Source organism: Centroberyx affinis, unplaced genomic scaffold, assembly GCF_046629955.1.
Source record: "Centroberyx affinis isolate AG114_WGS23_722 - 3 ecotype Tasmania unplaced genomic scaffold, CSIRO-AGI_Caff_v1 ptg000166l_1, whole genome shotgun sequence".
Classification (NCBI taxonomy): domain Eukaryota; kingdom Metazoa; phylum Chordata; class Actinopteri; order Beryciformes; family Berycidae; genus Centroberyx; species Centroberyx affinis.
The window spans coordinates 224,657-242,094 of NW_027278863.1; the positions used below are offsets into that span (position 1 = coordinate 224,657).

Here is a 17,438-nt window from a genome sequence, read left to right on the forward strand (position 1 = left end):
AAAAGCTCAGACAAACATTCAGTCCATAAAGTCACTAATTCATTATCAGTGAAGCATTGAACAATACACATTTTGATGACCACCCACAAAACAATCTTGATTCACTGGCTTCTACTGTTTGGAAAGAGTTGTGAGAGTTGTAAATTGAGCTGTGCTATACCACACAAATAGTGTATATAGTATAAGTATATAAAATCTTAAACTGTGTGATATTCACTCTTTAACCAAGTTAATTAGCAGACTGATAGATTATGAAATATTCTTGCAGTTTATTATTAATTGTGAATGGAGCAGAGAGGAGGGGGAAATATATTAATGCATCAACTGTGCTTTTATTGAATTACGTAAGAATCCTGACATGCTGTAAGAATCCTGTATGCTAAATACTGCAGGCATTAGCTAACATGACAAATCATTCCAAAAATTAAGAGGCACTCTGTCTGTTATTCACAAACAAAGTTCTAAATCATTAACAGCCAGATTATCTATTAAGTGTGGCATCTTTTTAAAAGCAACCCAGGAACAATCTGCAGTTAACCTTTTGCCATGTATATCGCTCTCTCTGTTTGGTGTAGCGAGGAGATACTTTCCTAAAATAGCTTTGGAAAAAACCCCATTAGAATTTGTCATTAACGGATTAACTTCTTGTTGCCCAACAGATGGCATGTACCAAGAGTTCCTCAAGAACCCCACAATATAAGCCAGTTAAATTGAGCAGATTAAAAAGCAGCTCTGCTCCTTTCAACCTGTAATCAGTGCTTATACAATAGCCACAGAGCAGCATGATATCTCCTATGTACTGTTCACAGAGTGTGTGTAATATGTAGAAGGTGTCAGGTGAAGGAAGCAAGGAAGAATGGCAGGAAGCTGTTGTCACAGAAGCTAGGGCATGCTGGGAAGAAAGTGTACAGAGACAGGCTGAGATGGAGCCGGAGGGGAGGCTAATCTTTATAGCCCCCAAACTGCAAACCAGCATGGGACAGGATTTAAAGTGACGTGAAAGTGGAACCAAAGACACACAGACAGTGCTTATGGTAGACAACATAGGAAATGAAAACAGAGGAAATTAAGGAGGAAAGTGAAGGAAACGACAATCTTTAATCAACACATTTTCTGTGAAGTGTAATTGGGTGATGATTGTCACGAATAACTGGAGTGCTGGCAGATTGCGTGTTCTGGTCGAGGCTTGAAGATGCCGTGTGGAGGGGAGATGGGGTGGGGATGGAGGGGGAAGTAGGAGTTTGGGATCCGCTGAGGATCAGCTAATCTCAGTTGGCTCTTTGTTTGTAATCAGTGGAAATCCTATTGAGCCTGCTTCACCGAACGCTGCTGACAATCAAGGGAAACAGAGGATGGAGGAGGAGTTGAACGCATGTCCGCGCACCTGCACCACTGAAGTAGCTGTGGCTTTAACTATAATGCCACACAGCTCCCTGGGGTCCCGCTAAGTCTCTTGGATGGCTATCAGCAGAAGAGGTGTTATGAGGAGCTGTTACGACACTGATGGTGACTGGACAGTTGGCACCGCACTTAGAATATTTTTCTGATCCAAACTGCTTCAGAAATGGATGTCATTCAAAACGCTGACATGACGACTGCAAGGCACTCAAATACCCGACAACGGTTATTTAAAATATGAAAAAAACATGCAAATACAGTTCAAAACTCTTTACCTTAAATGTGTACCTTAAATGCCTACTGTAAGTTACAATAAATTTAGATTACACACATTCACCTAAAAAGAAATCAGCAGAAGTTTAGTCATTAAAATGAGAAATAAAAAATAAATCTCAGTAATTAATTCTGTGGTAATCAGTGCTTTATTGGCAATCTGGTTCTTTTTGACTGCTTCATAACTGTGGGATTGGCTCTATAATGGTTTACAATGTCCAGGAGTGGCACACTGCCTCCTCCAGCTTTAGCAATCCATTGGTACTGCCTGAACTAACTGCATGGTAGTACAGAGGGGAGTAGACTTTACCAAGTGGCGCTCCTCCACCCCCTCAGAGGCCCCCACCCTTCCTGACAGAGGAAACACATGTTATGGGATACATCCCTGTTTTAGAATGGCTTGGCTGGGACAGTCAATATTGAACTGCATACTTTTGTCTCATGGCCTGTCTGTGTCTTGAATAGGCCACTTTCTGCACTCTGAACAGCCGCAGCCCCTCCATTCCTCACACAGTCACACATGCAGTACAGCAGCACTGCAGCTCCCAGTGCAACTCTCTCATGGCAAAAAATCTCATTATTTGCAGCTGATCCTCTCTCTGTTGTTGCCATTCAGAGAGGTTCAGGGATCAGATTAATAACACAATAAGCAGTGTGGCTGCTATGGCAACTAAGGTGGATTGGACATTTTTGCGGGTCTCGAGTGAGTCGCCAAAAAGGTCCTTTAGGAATCCAATAGCTCCAAAATAGAATCCCATTAGAATCTATTGTATTTTGAATTGTATTTGATAGCTCAAGAGGTTTGTTAGAATCATGGTTTTGTGCAAAATGTTTTGGGACCAATGTTGAGGAAATTAGTTTGAGGGACTTTCTGAGTAAGTTGGCCAACAGAACACTGGATGAGATAGTTTTATCATATTTTGGGAAACACCCAAGTCATCACAGCCAGTCATAAGGGTGTAGTAAATTCAACAGGCTGCTCTATGAGTGGGGGATGGTGCTGTTGGCCCCTGTAAGGCTGAGTGGAGACACTAATAGGAGATTAAGTGAAGTCAGGGATACTGAGCTCTTTATCTGGACAGCGGTATGCATGGTTAGGAACAGGAGTGTGATGCTGTGCGCTCGTGACCCTCGCCTCCTCGCAGGGCGTCTGTTTTTAGGCACATCGGACGACACAACGCGTGGCCGGGATGTAAACAGTGCAGTGTCCAGGATCCAGGATCACTTCGCAGGCCTCCTTCACAAACAAGTGTGATTAGGAGCAGGCCTTCTGGCATACAGCCACATCGCTTCTCATCCATAAACACCGCAGAGCTAACTTTATTTATCCATCCCAGCCAGGGATACGGCCGCAGCAAAGTGCACGCTCTGAGCGATCCCGCTTCCTAATGCTAAGTCGCTGAAAAACAAACGGGGAGCAAACAAAAACAAAGCCTGAAGGAGAGCTGCGTCTCTACTGTGTGCAGGGGCTCGGATAGACAAACCAAACACTGAATACCAGGGTCATATGATTTCCTACTGCGTAAGACTATTGTTTATGTCTTCAAGCTATTGTATTAGTTTTCCTCCCTCTCGTTTTTCTGAATGTCAGCGAATATAACAGCAGATGAAGGAATTATTATAAATAAAGGCCCCAGATCTCCATGACTTTAAACAGAACTCATTTGTTTATTGTGGGCAGAGAGCGCACAATGGGCTTGTGTCAGCTTTCAAAAAAAAAAAAAAGAGCTCAGTGTTTCATATGCATTTTTCTTGAATGGGCAACTACCTCATCAAGATTCACTTTACAACAGACAGCCTCTCTAACGTTTGTATTTCTGAGCGTAAGTGTTGCAGAGAATACATCTCCACAGCCCATTTAATGCATTTTTCACAATCTCAGCTGGAACTCAAAGTCTATTTTGGATCTCTCTTTGCCCCGGCCAAGTCTACACCTAATCCAAACACGAGGAAACCTGGATGCAAACCCCGTCCCAACTCCACCCAGTGCTGGGACCCCGCCCCCTGTGGTTGCCACCCCCACTCCTCCTCTCCCTCCCAGGCCTACAGTGTCAGAGTGAGGAATGCCAGCTATGCAGCCCGCCTGGTCAAAAGTCATTAGAGTTGATCCCCTCTGGCTGTGGCAGGTCCCATACACACTCCCTCACTGCACACTGCACAAACCCATATGAACCGGCACCGAGGGCCGCTAAGATTTTAAACCCCATTTAATCAAGCTAACAGCACACACTGTGGGAGAGGGGGAAATATCACAGGCAAGGGTTAACATCCCATGAAGCAGCAAGTGACTTTAGCTATCTACCTCAAGTCTTTCAAGTGAATAATGATGCATTTAGCCGCTCCTTTGGTACCTTGGGTGAATTCACATAACTTACAGCTCTAGGCATGATAAGGCACTAAACTTTCCAGGGAAATCCCAGATGAACGATAACAACGTCAATGCTAACTTTCACTTTCATCTTGGAGGTTTGATAGCAGTCAGACAGCAGCACAGAGCAGGAATGTTAAGTAGTTTCCCAAACACTCTACAGCAGCCCTCCATCTTCAATACAGAACAAATAAATACTTTAGCAGACCATTTCCACTCCAATGAGACTCACATCTAAAATTGACCCATCCTCTGCCTCAAGTAATTCTTGAATTCTGATTTATGATAAGAGAGGTAAATAAGCAACTCTTAATCATCTAAAATTTTCTATTTACAGATTCTCTTTAAACCTAGAAATCTAAATCCAGGAAACCAGCCATTGTGCAGGCTAATTGTGCTCTAATCCCTCTCTCTGTGTTACACCACATCCGACAGCGGCTGATCCTGGTGCAAGCTGTGTGTGAGTCTGAATGGGATGTCAGTGACCACAGCAAGGCAATGTCAGAGAGGCCAGCCTGTTTTATTGGAGCCAAATGCAGAGGAAGAGATATGACATGGTGCTCAAAGCAGATTAACCTACTGAGAATGGGCTGGCTGCTTGACACCAGCAATACGCTGGCAGTCACATCAGTCACACACAATCCTCCAGCCAATCCTTTATTAAACAGCACACTTTCAAACATATGTCCTGTGACATTTCTTAAAATAAGTCATATTCAAATGTCGATATGTTGTGGTAACCACCATTGATACAAAGTAATGATGATAAATGAAGACGGTAAAAATGACAAGAGTGTGCATTTCAGTTCTGAAGAGGCAGTGGGAGTCAGATATTGTAGGCCTTTTTGAAAAGGTGGGTTTTGAGTTTATTTTTGAATGAAGGGAGTGAGTCCGAGTTTCTGATGTGTGAAGGGAGGGAGTTCCAGAGGGTCGGGGCAGCGATGGCAAATGCTCTGTCCCCCAAGTGTATAGGGGGTATAGACATAAACCCCCTATGCATGCAACCACAGCACTGTGATTTGCTGAATCCTGTGCTGGCCCATTTGAGAGTTGCTTCAGAGTGGCTTAGCTTTTTTTGTCACAATAAATGTGAAACTTGCATTGGAGACAGTGTGTGGAAGCTTTTGTCTATTTGTGTATGTCAAACAATTAAGGCAGATTCCCACTCACTCCCACACTTGAGATACACAAATACAATAATTGGCAATGATTCAAAGAAAAGGAGAACATGCCATCCTTTGGGTGAAAAAAATAATGACATGGTTAAGAGTGCTTTGCCTTTAGTTCACCCTCCAATTTCATCTTTCATGGTAACAGCCCTGTTCCCACAATTACAAGTTAATGGTCATTTGCAGTGAAGGATGGGAGGGAAACATTACTTTTATAGACAAATCAAGGGGGCTGAGAGAATAAATACACCTCACAAAAAATACACAAGCTCTTAAACTGAAATGTGCAAGTCATTAGTCTGCTCTTTCTAGACACTCTTCCATCAGCCAACATGGATGTGTTGTTCTGTCTCCGGTCAGGAGTGTAGTGCTTTTCAGTGTATAATCCGATGAGCTTAATCTGCGGGCCAGTGCACGTGTGCAGAGCAACGATTTTGCCTGTGGAGCTTTAGCCTTGACCAATTTCACCTCTTGGCTAATACTCTGACTGGCCTCTCACAAAACCAATGAATCAGTGGGAGCAGGTACAGCAGTGTCCACCTACAGTTGCTATATTTCTCTCATTCACTTGCTCTTGTGGGGGCTGGGCCATGTGAGGAGGACCTGTCTGTAATGGAGCCATTGATATGGCTGTTAGAAGCAGCTTGGGGCTAATGGAGACCCTGCACTCCTCTACTTAGATGTAGGGGAAGCTGTAAAAAGCATAACTCATGTCATTAAGCAATAATAGTGTCTGGAATTAAAAGGGCCGTTCTCAAAAATAAGGTAGTTACACGCAAAGGTCAGAGTGACAGTTTAGGTTATGCGTTTGATCTAACCTGCCGTAAAATGAGACACTGTATATCGTTACGAACCTGAACATTTACAACAAAGGTTCCCTCTCAGGTGAAATGTCTGTTTAATCATGCTGCACAGTTCCTCATTCGATCACAGCTAAAGATGACAGTGCGGTTATCAGTTTACAGAGGAATGCAAACTGGATGAGCCACATAATAATCACAGAGGGAAGAAAAGCCCGGGGAGGAAGTGACTCAGTCTTCCTCATCTGCACTTAGGTGTGTGCCCCGATGACTCAAAATAGCAGCCTTAATGGCCTGGAGGATGGAGGCAAAGCAATATTCTGCTGACTTGATTGTAACATTGTAAACTGTTGATGATAATGTATACTCTAGTAGTGCAGCAATCATGCTCCAAAGGCAGGTTTGGCTCAGTTATAGTCTTTGACGGTGAGATGGGAGAGGGAGTTTGATGTTTCATTCAGCTGGATGTGCTGTACATGTATGGAGGGAGCATTCAGACGGTTAAAGCAACATAGGAGGCATGTTAGCTTCCACAACAGCGACCACCCAAAGACTCTGCTCTTCCACACTATTCTCCATCTGGATGGACAAGAGAGCGCCAGAGCTAAACAAACTGTCAGAGCTGCGGAGGGAGCATTCCAGCCTCCTTCAAAACAAACCTCACCTCAGCAACAAGCCTTGACTGGGCTAATGCTCTGGATATTTAAAAAAAAAGGTGATTCTGTTTCCAAACCAAACTACAGGGTGGCAACGCCATCATTACTGCATTTTGAAAATACTCAAATATCGGGTAAGAGGCCAGTAAAATCCTGTAGGATTATGGCAATGTATATGTTGTGAGGTGGTGAGTGTGAAGCAGGTCCCAGAGCAGCGGCCCGCACTTGCTAACAGGAAAACACCCACTGGCCGGGCTCTTAAGAAGCCTGCCTCTCTGTTATGGTAACCTCCCCTGCGCTCCAAAACAGTTCTGCTCTATCAGGCACAGCACTCAGACACAGTGGGCGGTGTCTCCGTCAGCCCCACTCTGGGCACCGCCTGCCTGTCCAGCCAGCCCCAGTACAGCCAGTGCAGGAAACCGGCTCTATCTAGGAACACACAGGCCGCTGCTGTCCCACAAGAAGATGGGAGATGGGAAGTCATGGGCACGTCCTGTTCAGGCAGGTGGGGAAGATTTTGGAGACTGAGCTCATGGTAGAATGAGCTTTCTTTCTTCTATTCTGGGTGGAAATCACACGGACAAACACAACAGTGATGTTTATCTACAACATCTGTGCAAATGGAAATGCCAATCTAATGAGGCACAATTATGTAACAACCATTAAATCAGTACACAAAAATGGAGTCCTGGGTGTAGCCACTGAATCAAAAATCAATGGACTATTGTGCCTCGGGCTCTGTGTATTGCAGATTGGAGAGTACACTGATTTGTCAGGAGAAAAACAGTTAACTATTTCCCACACTGAGCCATTTCCCCTATCAGCAGGAAATAGTTAAATAATCTGTAGGTTTGATATGACCACAAACCACATCTCAGGATTCCCTCTTGGTTTGAAATTTATATTTGACACTTATTTCGTTTGACAGGTGGTGAAAATACATTCTTTGCTAGCGTAGCGAGGCAGCTAGATTTACAAAGAATATCTGTTGACTGCTTAGCTGTCCCAAAGAGATTTATAGCTAAATGCAATGCAAGTCTATGATGTTTAATCACTTTCCCTTTGCATTGGAAAAAAATCTGTCTGTCTGGCCATGAGATCATTTGAGTTGGCTTTACCACTACAGCATTTAGAGATGTGGAAAAACCAAGGTTAGTCAGGGCCTGGCTGGAGGAAATCCTCTCACACTTTGACTTAATGGTCTACATTATCTCGACACTCATGCACTCAATTGAGGAATTCTCAGGCAGCTCCCTCTGACCATGAGAGCCTTGAGTGGCAAATCTGGTTTGCATTAAAACCACAACTGCCAAGAACCATGCCCAAATCCAAGCAGACATATTTTATAGCGAGCTCAGTGGGTGTGTTTTATTTCTCACTTTTCCTTGAATCCTTCACTCCACAAGCCATGCATCACTGCTCATATCTGTGTCATGTGAGGTTCAAATGTTTCCACTCCAGTTAAGTTGCTGTTACACATTCAGAGCTTTAATTTAAAGACAAAATGTCTGGAGAAAATGGTACATGATTGCTAGACTGTATATCAGTTGAATTCTGCGAAATGGAGAAGGAGCTGACCTCACATTCCCATTATCTCCTCTTGTCTTGTCCCATTTAGATGCCAAGTAGATAGGATTGAAGCAGAGTGACCACAAAGCATAGCAATCTGTAACTGAACATGCAAGGGCATCTCAAACTCAGGCCAGCAATTAAAATGATGAGTCTCTTCAAGGAGGAGCAGAAGGAGGTCATGGGCATTATAAACTGGAATGATGATCAATGCCGTTTCAACAAAATGGCAGGATATAGACCTCAGAATGCAGGATTAATGAATTTCAGGGGCTGCATGCATCTGATATTGACAGCCAACAAATTAATAAGTCACTGGCAACATTTACACAAGGTAGATGTCTAGCTTGGAATTGGATGTCAATATTTCTTGCCAACAAGGTCGTACAAAAATGTCTTTTTGTCTACTGGAATCTGTGTTTCTCCAGTAAAATAACAAGTGCAAAAACTCCACAAAGGCTGTTGGTTATTATGCAACACTGTGACTGCAGCATTGTATTGAACAGAGCTGTGCTACGGTACACAGCTGCTTGTTTTATACATATTTTTAAGACAGACTGAGGTGTTGGAAAGTTTGGTAGGGCCTCTGGAATATGTTACCTAATAGTACCTAAGTTTTTGTCTTGTCTAGAGAGAGGGAGAGAGAGTCTCTTAGTGGTTTCATGGGTTACAAGAGCAACCTCATGTATTATTGACCCAGCTGGAGAGCTCATCTGTTCTCCCATCTCTACCTCCCTGGGTTTGTAGAGTACCATTTACCATCACAGTCACACAGGCAGCTCATGCAGCCTTCCAGTCTGCAGACTGACAGTAGTGGGCCTTCTATGAGACAGACAGAGGAATACAGAGGGAGGCCAAGCTGCTTAGGCCTCACACAACACTGACAGCCCTGTAATCTTCTGACTAGCCCGGCCTGGCAGCATAAGTGACAGCTACCGGCGTCCTCCGCTCTTCTCCAAACACACTCTTATGAACAAGATAGGAGCATGTTTGTAATCCTTGCAATTTGATGATTTAAGAGAAGTAATTCATGAAAACCAAACTTATAACTTATATACTCAAAACTATAATTAGACACACAGTTGTACAAGGCACATATTTAAATTTACCTAGCCTATGCGCCAATTTGGTAAGCGGCATGAATGACTAACATATCTGACATGACATCATGACAGTATTTATCTTAATCTCAAAGAACAATCAAAGAGGAAACAGATTCTTTCAAGGCTGGAGTTGAGAAAAAGTCCCCGACGCACATACTGTAGGTGAAAACTGTACACGGAAGACAATGTGCCCTCTGTCAGCAGGGCGGCCCGATTCTCTACACACCCACCTGAGGTATTCCTGGGATTCCCGCATCCTGGGAAATCTATCAAGCCTTGAAATAGAAAAGGAACGGAGAGGTGTGCAAGTGTGGCTGATAAGAACTAGAGGATTCACTGAAGTACAGTAAGTATAGTACTTCATCATATAGAGCAGAGCAGGCCATGGTTTGAACTGTTGACCTCACTGAATGAATGACGCTAAAGTGTCCGCTCAATGAAAACAGCTGTATGGCAGTTTTTATGAAAGTTAGAGGTCAGTCATAGTTTCCACAGTGTGAGCACACAGCAGCTCCTATGGGGTTTCAATGCATTTTAGCGGGGGATTCATCACTGCAAGAGCAAACACAAAATAAGATGAAGCCCTGTTACATGACGTTGGCAGAAATGGCACGGATAAGAAGAGGGCGTAGAGAACATAAAAGAGGGGAAATGGGACGATTACATGCATTAAGAGCAGAAGAATGACCTCTGTTTGTTGATGTTTTAGTAGCTCGGTTTGATTGGGTGAACCCATGAGACAGGAAATGCTTTGCCGTTCTGCCTGCCAAACAGATTGCGGGGCATCTGAATTGCCTATTCTCACAAACACAAGGGTTTCAGAGAGGCTCGTCAAAGTAATCTACCTTTCTAAATGTGACTTTCTGTAGGATGGGTAACGCCTTTTAAAAGCCACATGCCCAATGAGCAGGCCACGCATCAACTGCAGCATCTGCACACCGCTGAAAGCCGTCCATGTTGTCAATATTGTGATGCACTTTTCCAGAGCACCTGTTACAGTCATACTGACCCTCCTGGTTGCACAGTGAGAGTCAGTTGTGTGTGTACTAGCCATGGGCTGCTAATGACATCACTCCTACATAATGACACCCATACAGCTCCCTGGGGTCAGGCACATAGCAGGAACACTGAGCATCTAAGTATATCACCATTAGGTGAATGGCAGTTTGAACTATTGATTGCAATTACACAACTGCCCCCAGCTGCTTTATACATTAACCAAATATTTCCAACTGCCATTGATTTGTTATGCCCATTAGCCAATGTCGTTATGTGACTATATTAATGATTTCTGATAAAAGAAAGCCTTTGTATACTGTTGAGAGCAGTGTATAAAAAAACCTACAAGAATAGGCTATTCTTTAAAAGGGGTCAGACATTTCTCTACTAACTCAATAACCATTTCAGTTCTAATTCATCACAAAGCAAGGTGGAATGGCAGTTCCTGTGTTGTTTCGGAGCACATTATGGCCACCAGCACAACAAATTCAAAGCTGATGACAGCCATTATGGAGCTAATAGTATTCTCAGCATGCCTAAAGTGTGGAGAAACAGAGGGACGTCTCAGCTGTGGACTCTGTCCAATTACACGTCCCTCTGCTCGCCACTCCAACAATAAACAAAGGGGCTCTGGCCAGTGTGTGGCTTCACGAAACAGCACAAATTGTTGGGAGTGGAAGAGCGCAGAACCATGCACTTGACTCTAAAACAAAGTTTAGAAATCCCTGTGTGGCCATTGGCTATGTCACTATATAATTTGATGTTATTTGATGCAAACAGAGGATCTATTTTTATAATAATAATTGGTTCCTGGGCATTTGGTTTGTTATCTTTCAAAATGACAACAAACAATAATAAGGCATACAATACATTTGTGCTTCAATGCCGACTGAAACACAATCATCCACGATGGGAGGGGGGTCGGCCACAATCTCCCCTTTATGTCCCTGAAACAGATCCCTCTATTCCTCCTGGGGTATTTACATGTTTCCTGGAGGAATTAATTACAAGCCGTGTGGACAGCAGCCTTGTGTACAATCACATTCTTGTCCCACTGAGAAGCTCTGACACCACTTGGACTCAACAGCACAACTACACTTCCACTTCACTTTTACAGCTCAGATAGCTGAAGCTGACCATATGTTTATCAGCAAATGGGCTGCAGGACGCCACAGAAGAAAGTCCTCTTACCACAGAAGAGAGTCCTACGCAGCATTACTATGGGATTTGTTCAATCCTAAACATGTTGATTTCCCAACACACATATTTCTATTCCTTTCTGCTCTCCTCCCTCAGGCTCCTCTGGCAGAGCACCAGGGAGAGAATGAATAAATAATATGAAGGTGTGGTTGGATGTCTGGGATCCTGACTCAGGATTCCATTTCCCTGACAGAGAGCCTGGACGGTGTCCGTTTCAGTTACCTAGCAACTTCTTCAGGAAAGTTGGAACAATCACACCGAACACCAAACACCCAACACACTCGGACACACAAAGGGGTCAACTCCTTTTTCCCTCCGAGCCCTTGGGAAACCGATACCGAGGGGTGCTGCGGGTTCCCGTTGGCCAAATGTTCCAAGCTGGACGGTCAAATTCATCATTACCCGACTGTCATTCGATACTGCCAGGTGTACCAAGCATGAAACTGAAGCCAAGTGCTTTCCCTTACGCGGAGCTGGCATCTCAGTGCTTCTCTATGAAAACTGATGCCCTCATTGATGCGGATTACATCACAAACACCTTGATCAGGCACAGATTCATAACAGCTTCTCAGGGAAAAGACAAAACATTAGTGTAACAGTTGGACCGGACAGGTGTAGTTTTACAGGTACTTTATGGCATTTTGCTCACAATGTGCATTCAACATAGTTTTGGAGATGCACAAATGTATTTATAAATTACGAGCAAGAGAGATAGTTGTGTCATAAACATGTGTTATACATTTTCATAAATACAAGGATCCACCCAAAATTTCACTCTCTCTCTCTCTCCCCCTCACACACACACACACACACACACACACACGGTGCCTAATATTACCTACAGAGAGCTGTATTCTTCAGCCTCAAACTCCACACTTGCCCCATCTGATCTAGAGTCAGCAACCTCGTGGCCGAAAAAGCGCGTACAACTGACACACATACACACACACACACCACAGAATAGTGACCACTGTATGGAGGGGGATTTTAGATGTGTACTTACAACCAGCACGGACGTCCTGACAACCTCAGAGACACTTTGCCTGAGTTCGGCCGCGGTGCCAGGTTTACCCAGACCCCGGGTAAATTTCCTGGTCTCTGGATGCGCTGGAGTCGCCATCGCTGCGCACCACTGATCATCAATGACCGTCGAATTGACAAATTATAACAGAAAAGTACAAAGTAAGTTCATCAACCGGCTTATCCGCTCCTCCGATCCCCACTAGCGCGCACCGTGAGTTTGAAGCTGGATCATGCTGTGCTGTAGCTGTTGATTCACTCTGACTTCTCGATCTCATATCTTATCGCTTTTAAATGTGAACGTGTGTTGCATTATTCCGGAGCTCTGCCTTTTCGCTTTGGATGTAGTGTTGTCATAATAAAGTATCATCTCGTGTAGTGTTTCATTGGCCGTCCTGCGCCAGACAGGAGGTGTATAATCTGGCTGTCTCCACGGCGCACTCCGCCCCTTACCGGCTTAAAGGCCTGCCCACCCTGCTTTCTGTTGGCTTTCAGGCCTGGACTTTGGACAGCAAGCATTTACTGTATGCATGAATTAATCAATATTTTCATAATGACACACAAATCAGAACACCGGGGAACATAGCTATTATATTTTCAGGGCGTACTGCTTTGGCATCTAATATTTATTGTCAATTCACACCAGTGTGTACATTTTCACAAAATATCAGAGAAATAGTGAGTTAATATAAAGTAACTAGAAGGGCACTCGGAGAAGGCAGACCTCCGCCAAGGTTTGTGCTATTATTGCTTGTTCGTGAGTCGGATCCGGATCCGCTCCACAATTTAATGGGTTCTTCCTTGGCCCATGCTACACCCTTCCACGAAGTTTCATGAAAATCGGACCAGTAGTTTTTCCGTGCTTTTTTCCGTCCTGCTAACAGACAAACAAACGGCACCCAAAACATAACCTCCTTGGCAGAGGTAATTAAGCTTGTTCACTGAATGTTAGCCTATCTAATGCATATATCATGCAAATAAGTCATAAGACTCATTCTAGACTAATTAAGGCTTATCTGCAATGTACTCATAACCTCAAAGTTGTAATCAATTGACACCTACATTCACTGGGCTTTGATGCCATCTGTAGGTCACAACCTTCTTACCTCAGGTACCACAGCAAAACACAATACCACGTTTTAATGAGGACATGATGTTCATTTCCAATGAGTGCTTTGGTGTTTAAAAACTGTAACCCAACTGTGAGCCACTGCAATAAACTATACATATTTACTTCAAACCAAAGAGGTCTCTTCACATTAGGCCAGCTGGCTAATTCAGTGAGGGATATGATGCCTGAAACACCACATTTTAATTGTCATTTAGTTTGTTTCATAAATATTCCTTTATATGCATTACTTTCCTTAAGTCAACAAACTATGAATATTTCTCGCATTTAGGAAAACATGTAACATTTGATAACTGTATTCTACTGGGTGAATATGACTTTCAGATTGATTTAGGAAGACACAAGACATGGTGGTAACTAACTATGTTGCACTTTGTGATCATCTCTAGAATCGGGTTAGATATCAACAGCTTGTCATCTTTGTTGTGTGTTGGACTGGTGACCTGTTCAGAGTGCTTCCCTGCCTTCAGCCCAATGCATGCTGGGATAGGCTCAAGCCCCCTGTGACCCTGAAGAGGATAAATTGGGTTAAGACTTAAGTATAGCAACACATTTATTGTGGTTGTAGTGCGGTTGAACTAAACTCCTTGAGCTATGATGCCATCTGTAGGTCATAACTGTGAATGTACAGAAACCAAGCAGGAAGAGCAGCAATATGCCTACTGTGTTTTCACAGTAACCTGAGGTGATGCTGGTGAAAACATCAACATGCCGTTGTCCTTCTTGAACTGCAACAAAACACAAGCAACACAAATCTAAGTTAAAGTGAGTTTTTTTATTGCTTTCATTTCCAAAGAGCTCTCTGTTGACTGGAAAAACACGGCAATTCCAAGTTTTCCATCTCAAATGCTACACTGCAAAACCCTGTCATATGCATATTTCCATTCATTTAGACCCATAAAAGATCTATCTATATAAGGGAGGCAGCCTAGTCCAGTGAGGGCAACGGCGCTTGGAACTGAAAGTTTATATTTTGTTTCACACATAATCTTTAAAGCTTTCCATTACAGTTTCCTTCATAATACACAGATTATGAACATGTCTCACATTTTCTCATTCGGCTGAAGGCGAACTTCAGACTTAATTAAAAAAAACAAACAAACAAACTCAGAAGTATCCATACAACAAAGATCAGCAAATAGGAATATTCACTTTACTTGAAACGGCATTAGTGGTGATGGTAGCTACCTGGCCACATTGTGATCAATTCTAGAGTTATGTCAATATTACAACAAAATAGCTTGATATTTTCATCACTGTTTTTGACAAGAACACATTGTGCTGAGCCAAGTGTTAACAAAGCACCGACTTTTAAAGGGTGGCCTGTTTTACATGACTTTTAAAATCTCATGGTAGGAGACCCTCCTCATCACCAATGTAATAAAATAGCATTAGAAAGTCCAGGACATTGATAAAAATCAGTTTGGCACTGAAGTTATAGGATATTTCAAAGCAGCCGTTTTCCATAAAATGAACAAGTAGACAAAAACCTTATGACAATGCAGTGACAGTTTAACCATCTAAGAAAGAACGCTGAATATCTATATCAACATGTTTCTGCTGTAAAAACAACCAATGACAAAATGTAAAACCAGAAAGATAGGAAGTGGTTCAGACCATTAGAAAACAGTATAAAATGACATCCTAAAAAAGAGGTTTCAGAGTTGAGTAAAAATGCCAAAAAATGCAGTCTCTGATGCAGTCTAAACCAGCGGACATGTCACCATTAAAGCATTAAAAAGCACCAAATGTGCATGGACACTGCTCAATGTACAAATGTCCCAGATATGTGTAGAAAAGAAAACCAAGAGTCCGGGGGACAGACGTTGAGTGGCGGCAGGGGGGCAGACGCCACCCATGGGAGCTGGGGCTCTGCAGACAGAGCCAGATCCCTGGGACAGTATGGTTGGGAGACGGGGGTGCGGAAACGAGGTGAACCAACTCAGTGAGGGTGGGACTCTTTCCGGTTCAGGATACGGGTGCGACTGGAAGAGACCGTGGCGCTGCGGATGACCTCCATCCACCTACCGGCAGAAAAGGGGCTTTCGTCAGTCCTTCAACATCCTCCACACAACAAAACACTGCAATATGTGCATCTGGATGAACGTGCACCGTACCTTTCAAAAGTGTATTCACTCTCGGATCGGAAATAGTAGACGTGGGACTTGAAATGCAGTTTGAAGACGTAGTCCTTGTGGATGTTTTCAGACTCGGAGGGGATAGTGACGGAATAGCCCAGCAGAGGAAGGCTGGCCAGGGGATAATCATCCTGAGGAGAACACAGTCAAACTTAAAACATTCGATTCACTTTGTTACAAAATATCTTCAAAGTTCGAAGGCAGCTACTGAACATTTTCTGGGGCAGGAACTGTAATGAATTCCACAGTGCCAGAAAGCGAGCTGATAAAAATGCGTAAACCTCTAACGCGGCACACAGATCTGACATTCTACATGGAGACGTGATGCTTTTAAGTGCAGAAGAGGGTAAACACTGTCATTGGTGCAGAGTGAGGAGGAGAATGAATGTGGGGGAGGATCTGGTATCTTTACTGGGGAAGTTGAGATGATCCTCACCTGGTGGGTCTTGTAGAAAAACAGGCTGAAATTGGTGAAGACCACCCAGAGCTTCTGCCAGCCGTTGCTGTTCTTGAACTTCCGCAGCAAGTTTCCTGACAGCTGATTCTACACAGACAGAAAGAAATTGTTCTAAATCTTCAACTACAGATATTCCCAAACATTATAAGACTACTAGGATACTTGGATTTTTGACAGAAAGCATGCAAGAAGAACTAAAGAAATCAAACTTCTGAACTTATTTTCTACTGTCAAATGCACAGTAATAATGTTTCTAAGCCTGGTACCTGGTATAATAATGGTCTGAGGAAAATATATGACATTTGACAACTGTATTCTACTGGTATGTTATGTTCAATTGCCATACTGCTTCCACCATAAACAGATTATATTTCTAATCTTCAGTGAATCAAAGTTTAATATAAAACCAATCAATGTTGTATCACGGATCTACATGGAATGTAGCATGGAGGCAGTGGAGCAAATCAAATTCCATAAATTTTGTCTGTAAAGCACTTTTGCAACTCTGGTGCTATCCAAATGAAGTATATTTCTTATAACTATGAGTCATAGTTTTATGCAGAACGCATAAACAGGGCCTCTCCTGTCTGCCTGGCTCCTTTACCTCTAGACTCCTGCAGGATTCACTAAAGGAGAGGCTCTGAACACGGTACCAGCAGATAAGAGCCAGAGGCACTGGTCCCTGGCCACTGGGGGGCCCCACCAGGGGGGCCACTTTCTCACTGACTGGACTAGGGTCCTCTACCACGGAGAATGCACAGACGCATGGGGAAAAGAGAGAGACAGAGAAAAAAAAGAGACAAGGAGGGAAGAAGGGAGGGAGGAAAGGACAGAAACACAGAGAGACTGAGTAGGTGTAACACACGCATGCAGTGGCAGGGAGAAACACGAGGGCCGGCGGTGTGTCCAGGCAAGGCTGTGAAGAGGACGTTGTTACCGCTACAGAGGAAGAGCAGAACTAGATCAGGGCACAGCTGGGTTGTAGAGAGGCTACATCCCAAATAGGATCCGTTCTGTTAGTATGAGATGAGGACGTCTAGCACATCTACATACTGCTCTCTCTCTTTCTCTCTATTTATAGACGGTCAGAGATTTGGAGTGCCAGGGGAGGAAAAGGAGGACAGAACCACACAGGAAAGCCACAGTTGATTTTAGATAA

General features: G+C 43.5%; 2 protein-coding genes across 2 annotated transcripts in view; both read right to left on the minus strand.

The window, feature by feature from the left end:
- Window positions 1-12,913, minus strand: part of LOC139656075 (dedicator of cytokinesis protein 9) — a 72,342-nt gene extending 59,429 nt beyond the window's left edge. Inside the window, exon 1 of the mRNA XM_071533564.1 lies at window positions 12,539-12,913. Coding sequence (XP_071389665.1) covers window positions 12,539-12,655 — 117 coding nt within the window. The 5' untranslated portion in view covers window positions 12,656-12,913. The remainder of the gene's footprint in view (window positions 1-12,538) is intronic.
- Window positions 12,914-14,470: 1,557 nt separating this feature from the next.
- Window positions 14,471-17,438, minus strand: part of LOC139655867 (FERM, ARHGEF and pleckstrin domain-containing protein 1) — a 46,747-nt gene continuing 43,779 nt past the window's right edge. The window contains exons 25-27 of the mRNA XM_071533260.1: window positions 16,259-16,366; window positions 15,802-15,953; window positions 14,471-15,708 (exon numbers count right to left, since the gene is read on the minus strand). Of these exons, the coding sequence (XP_071389361.1) occupies window positions 15,627-15,708; window positions 15,802-15,953; window positions 16,259-16,366 (342 nt within the window). The 3' untranslated portion in view covers window positions 14,471-15,626. The remainder of the gene's footprint in view (window positions 15,709-15,801; window positions 15,954-16,258; window positions 16,367-17,438) is intronic.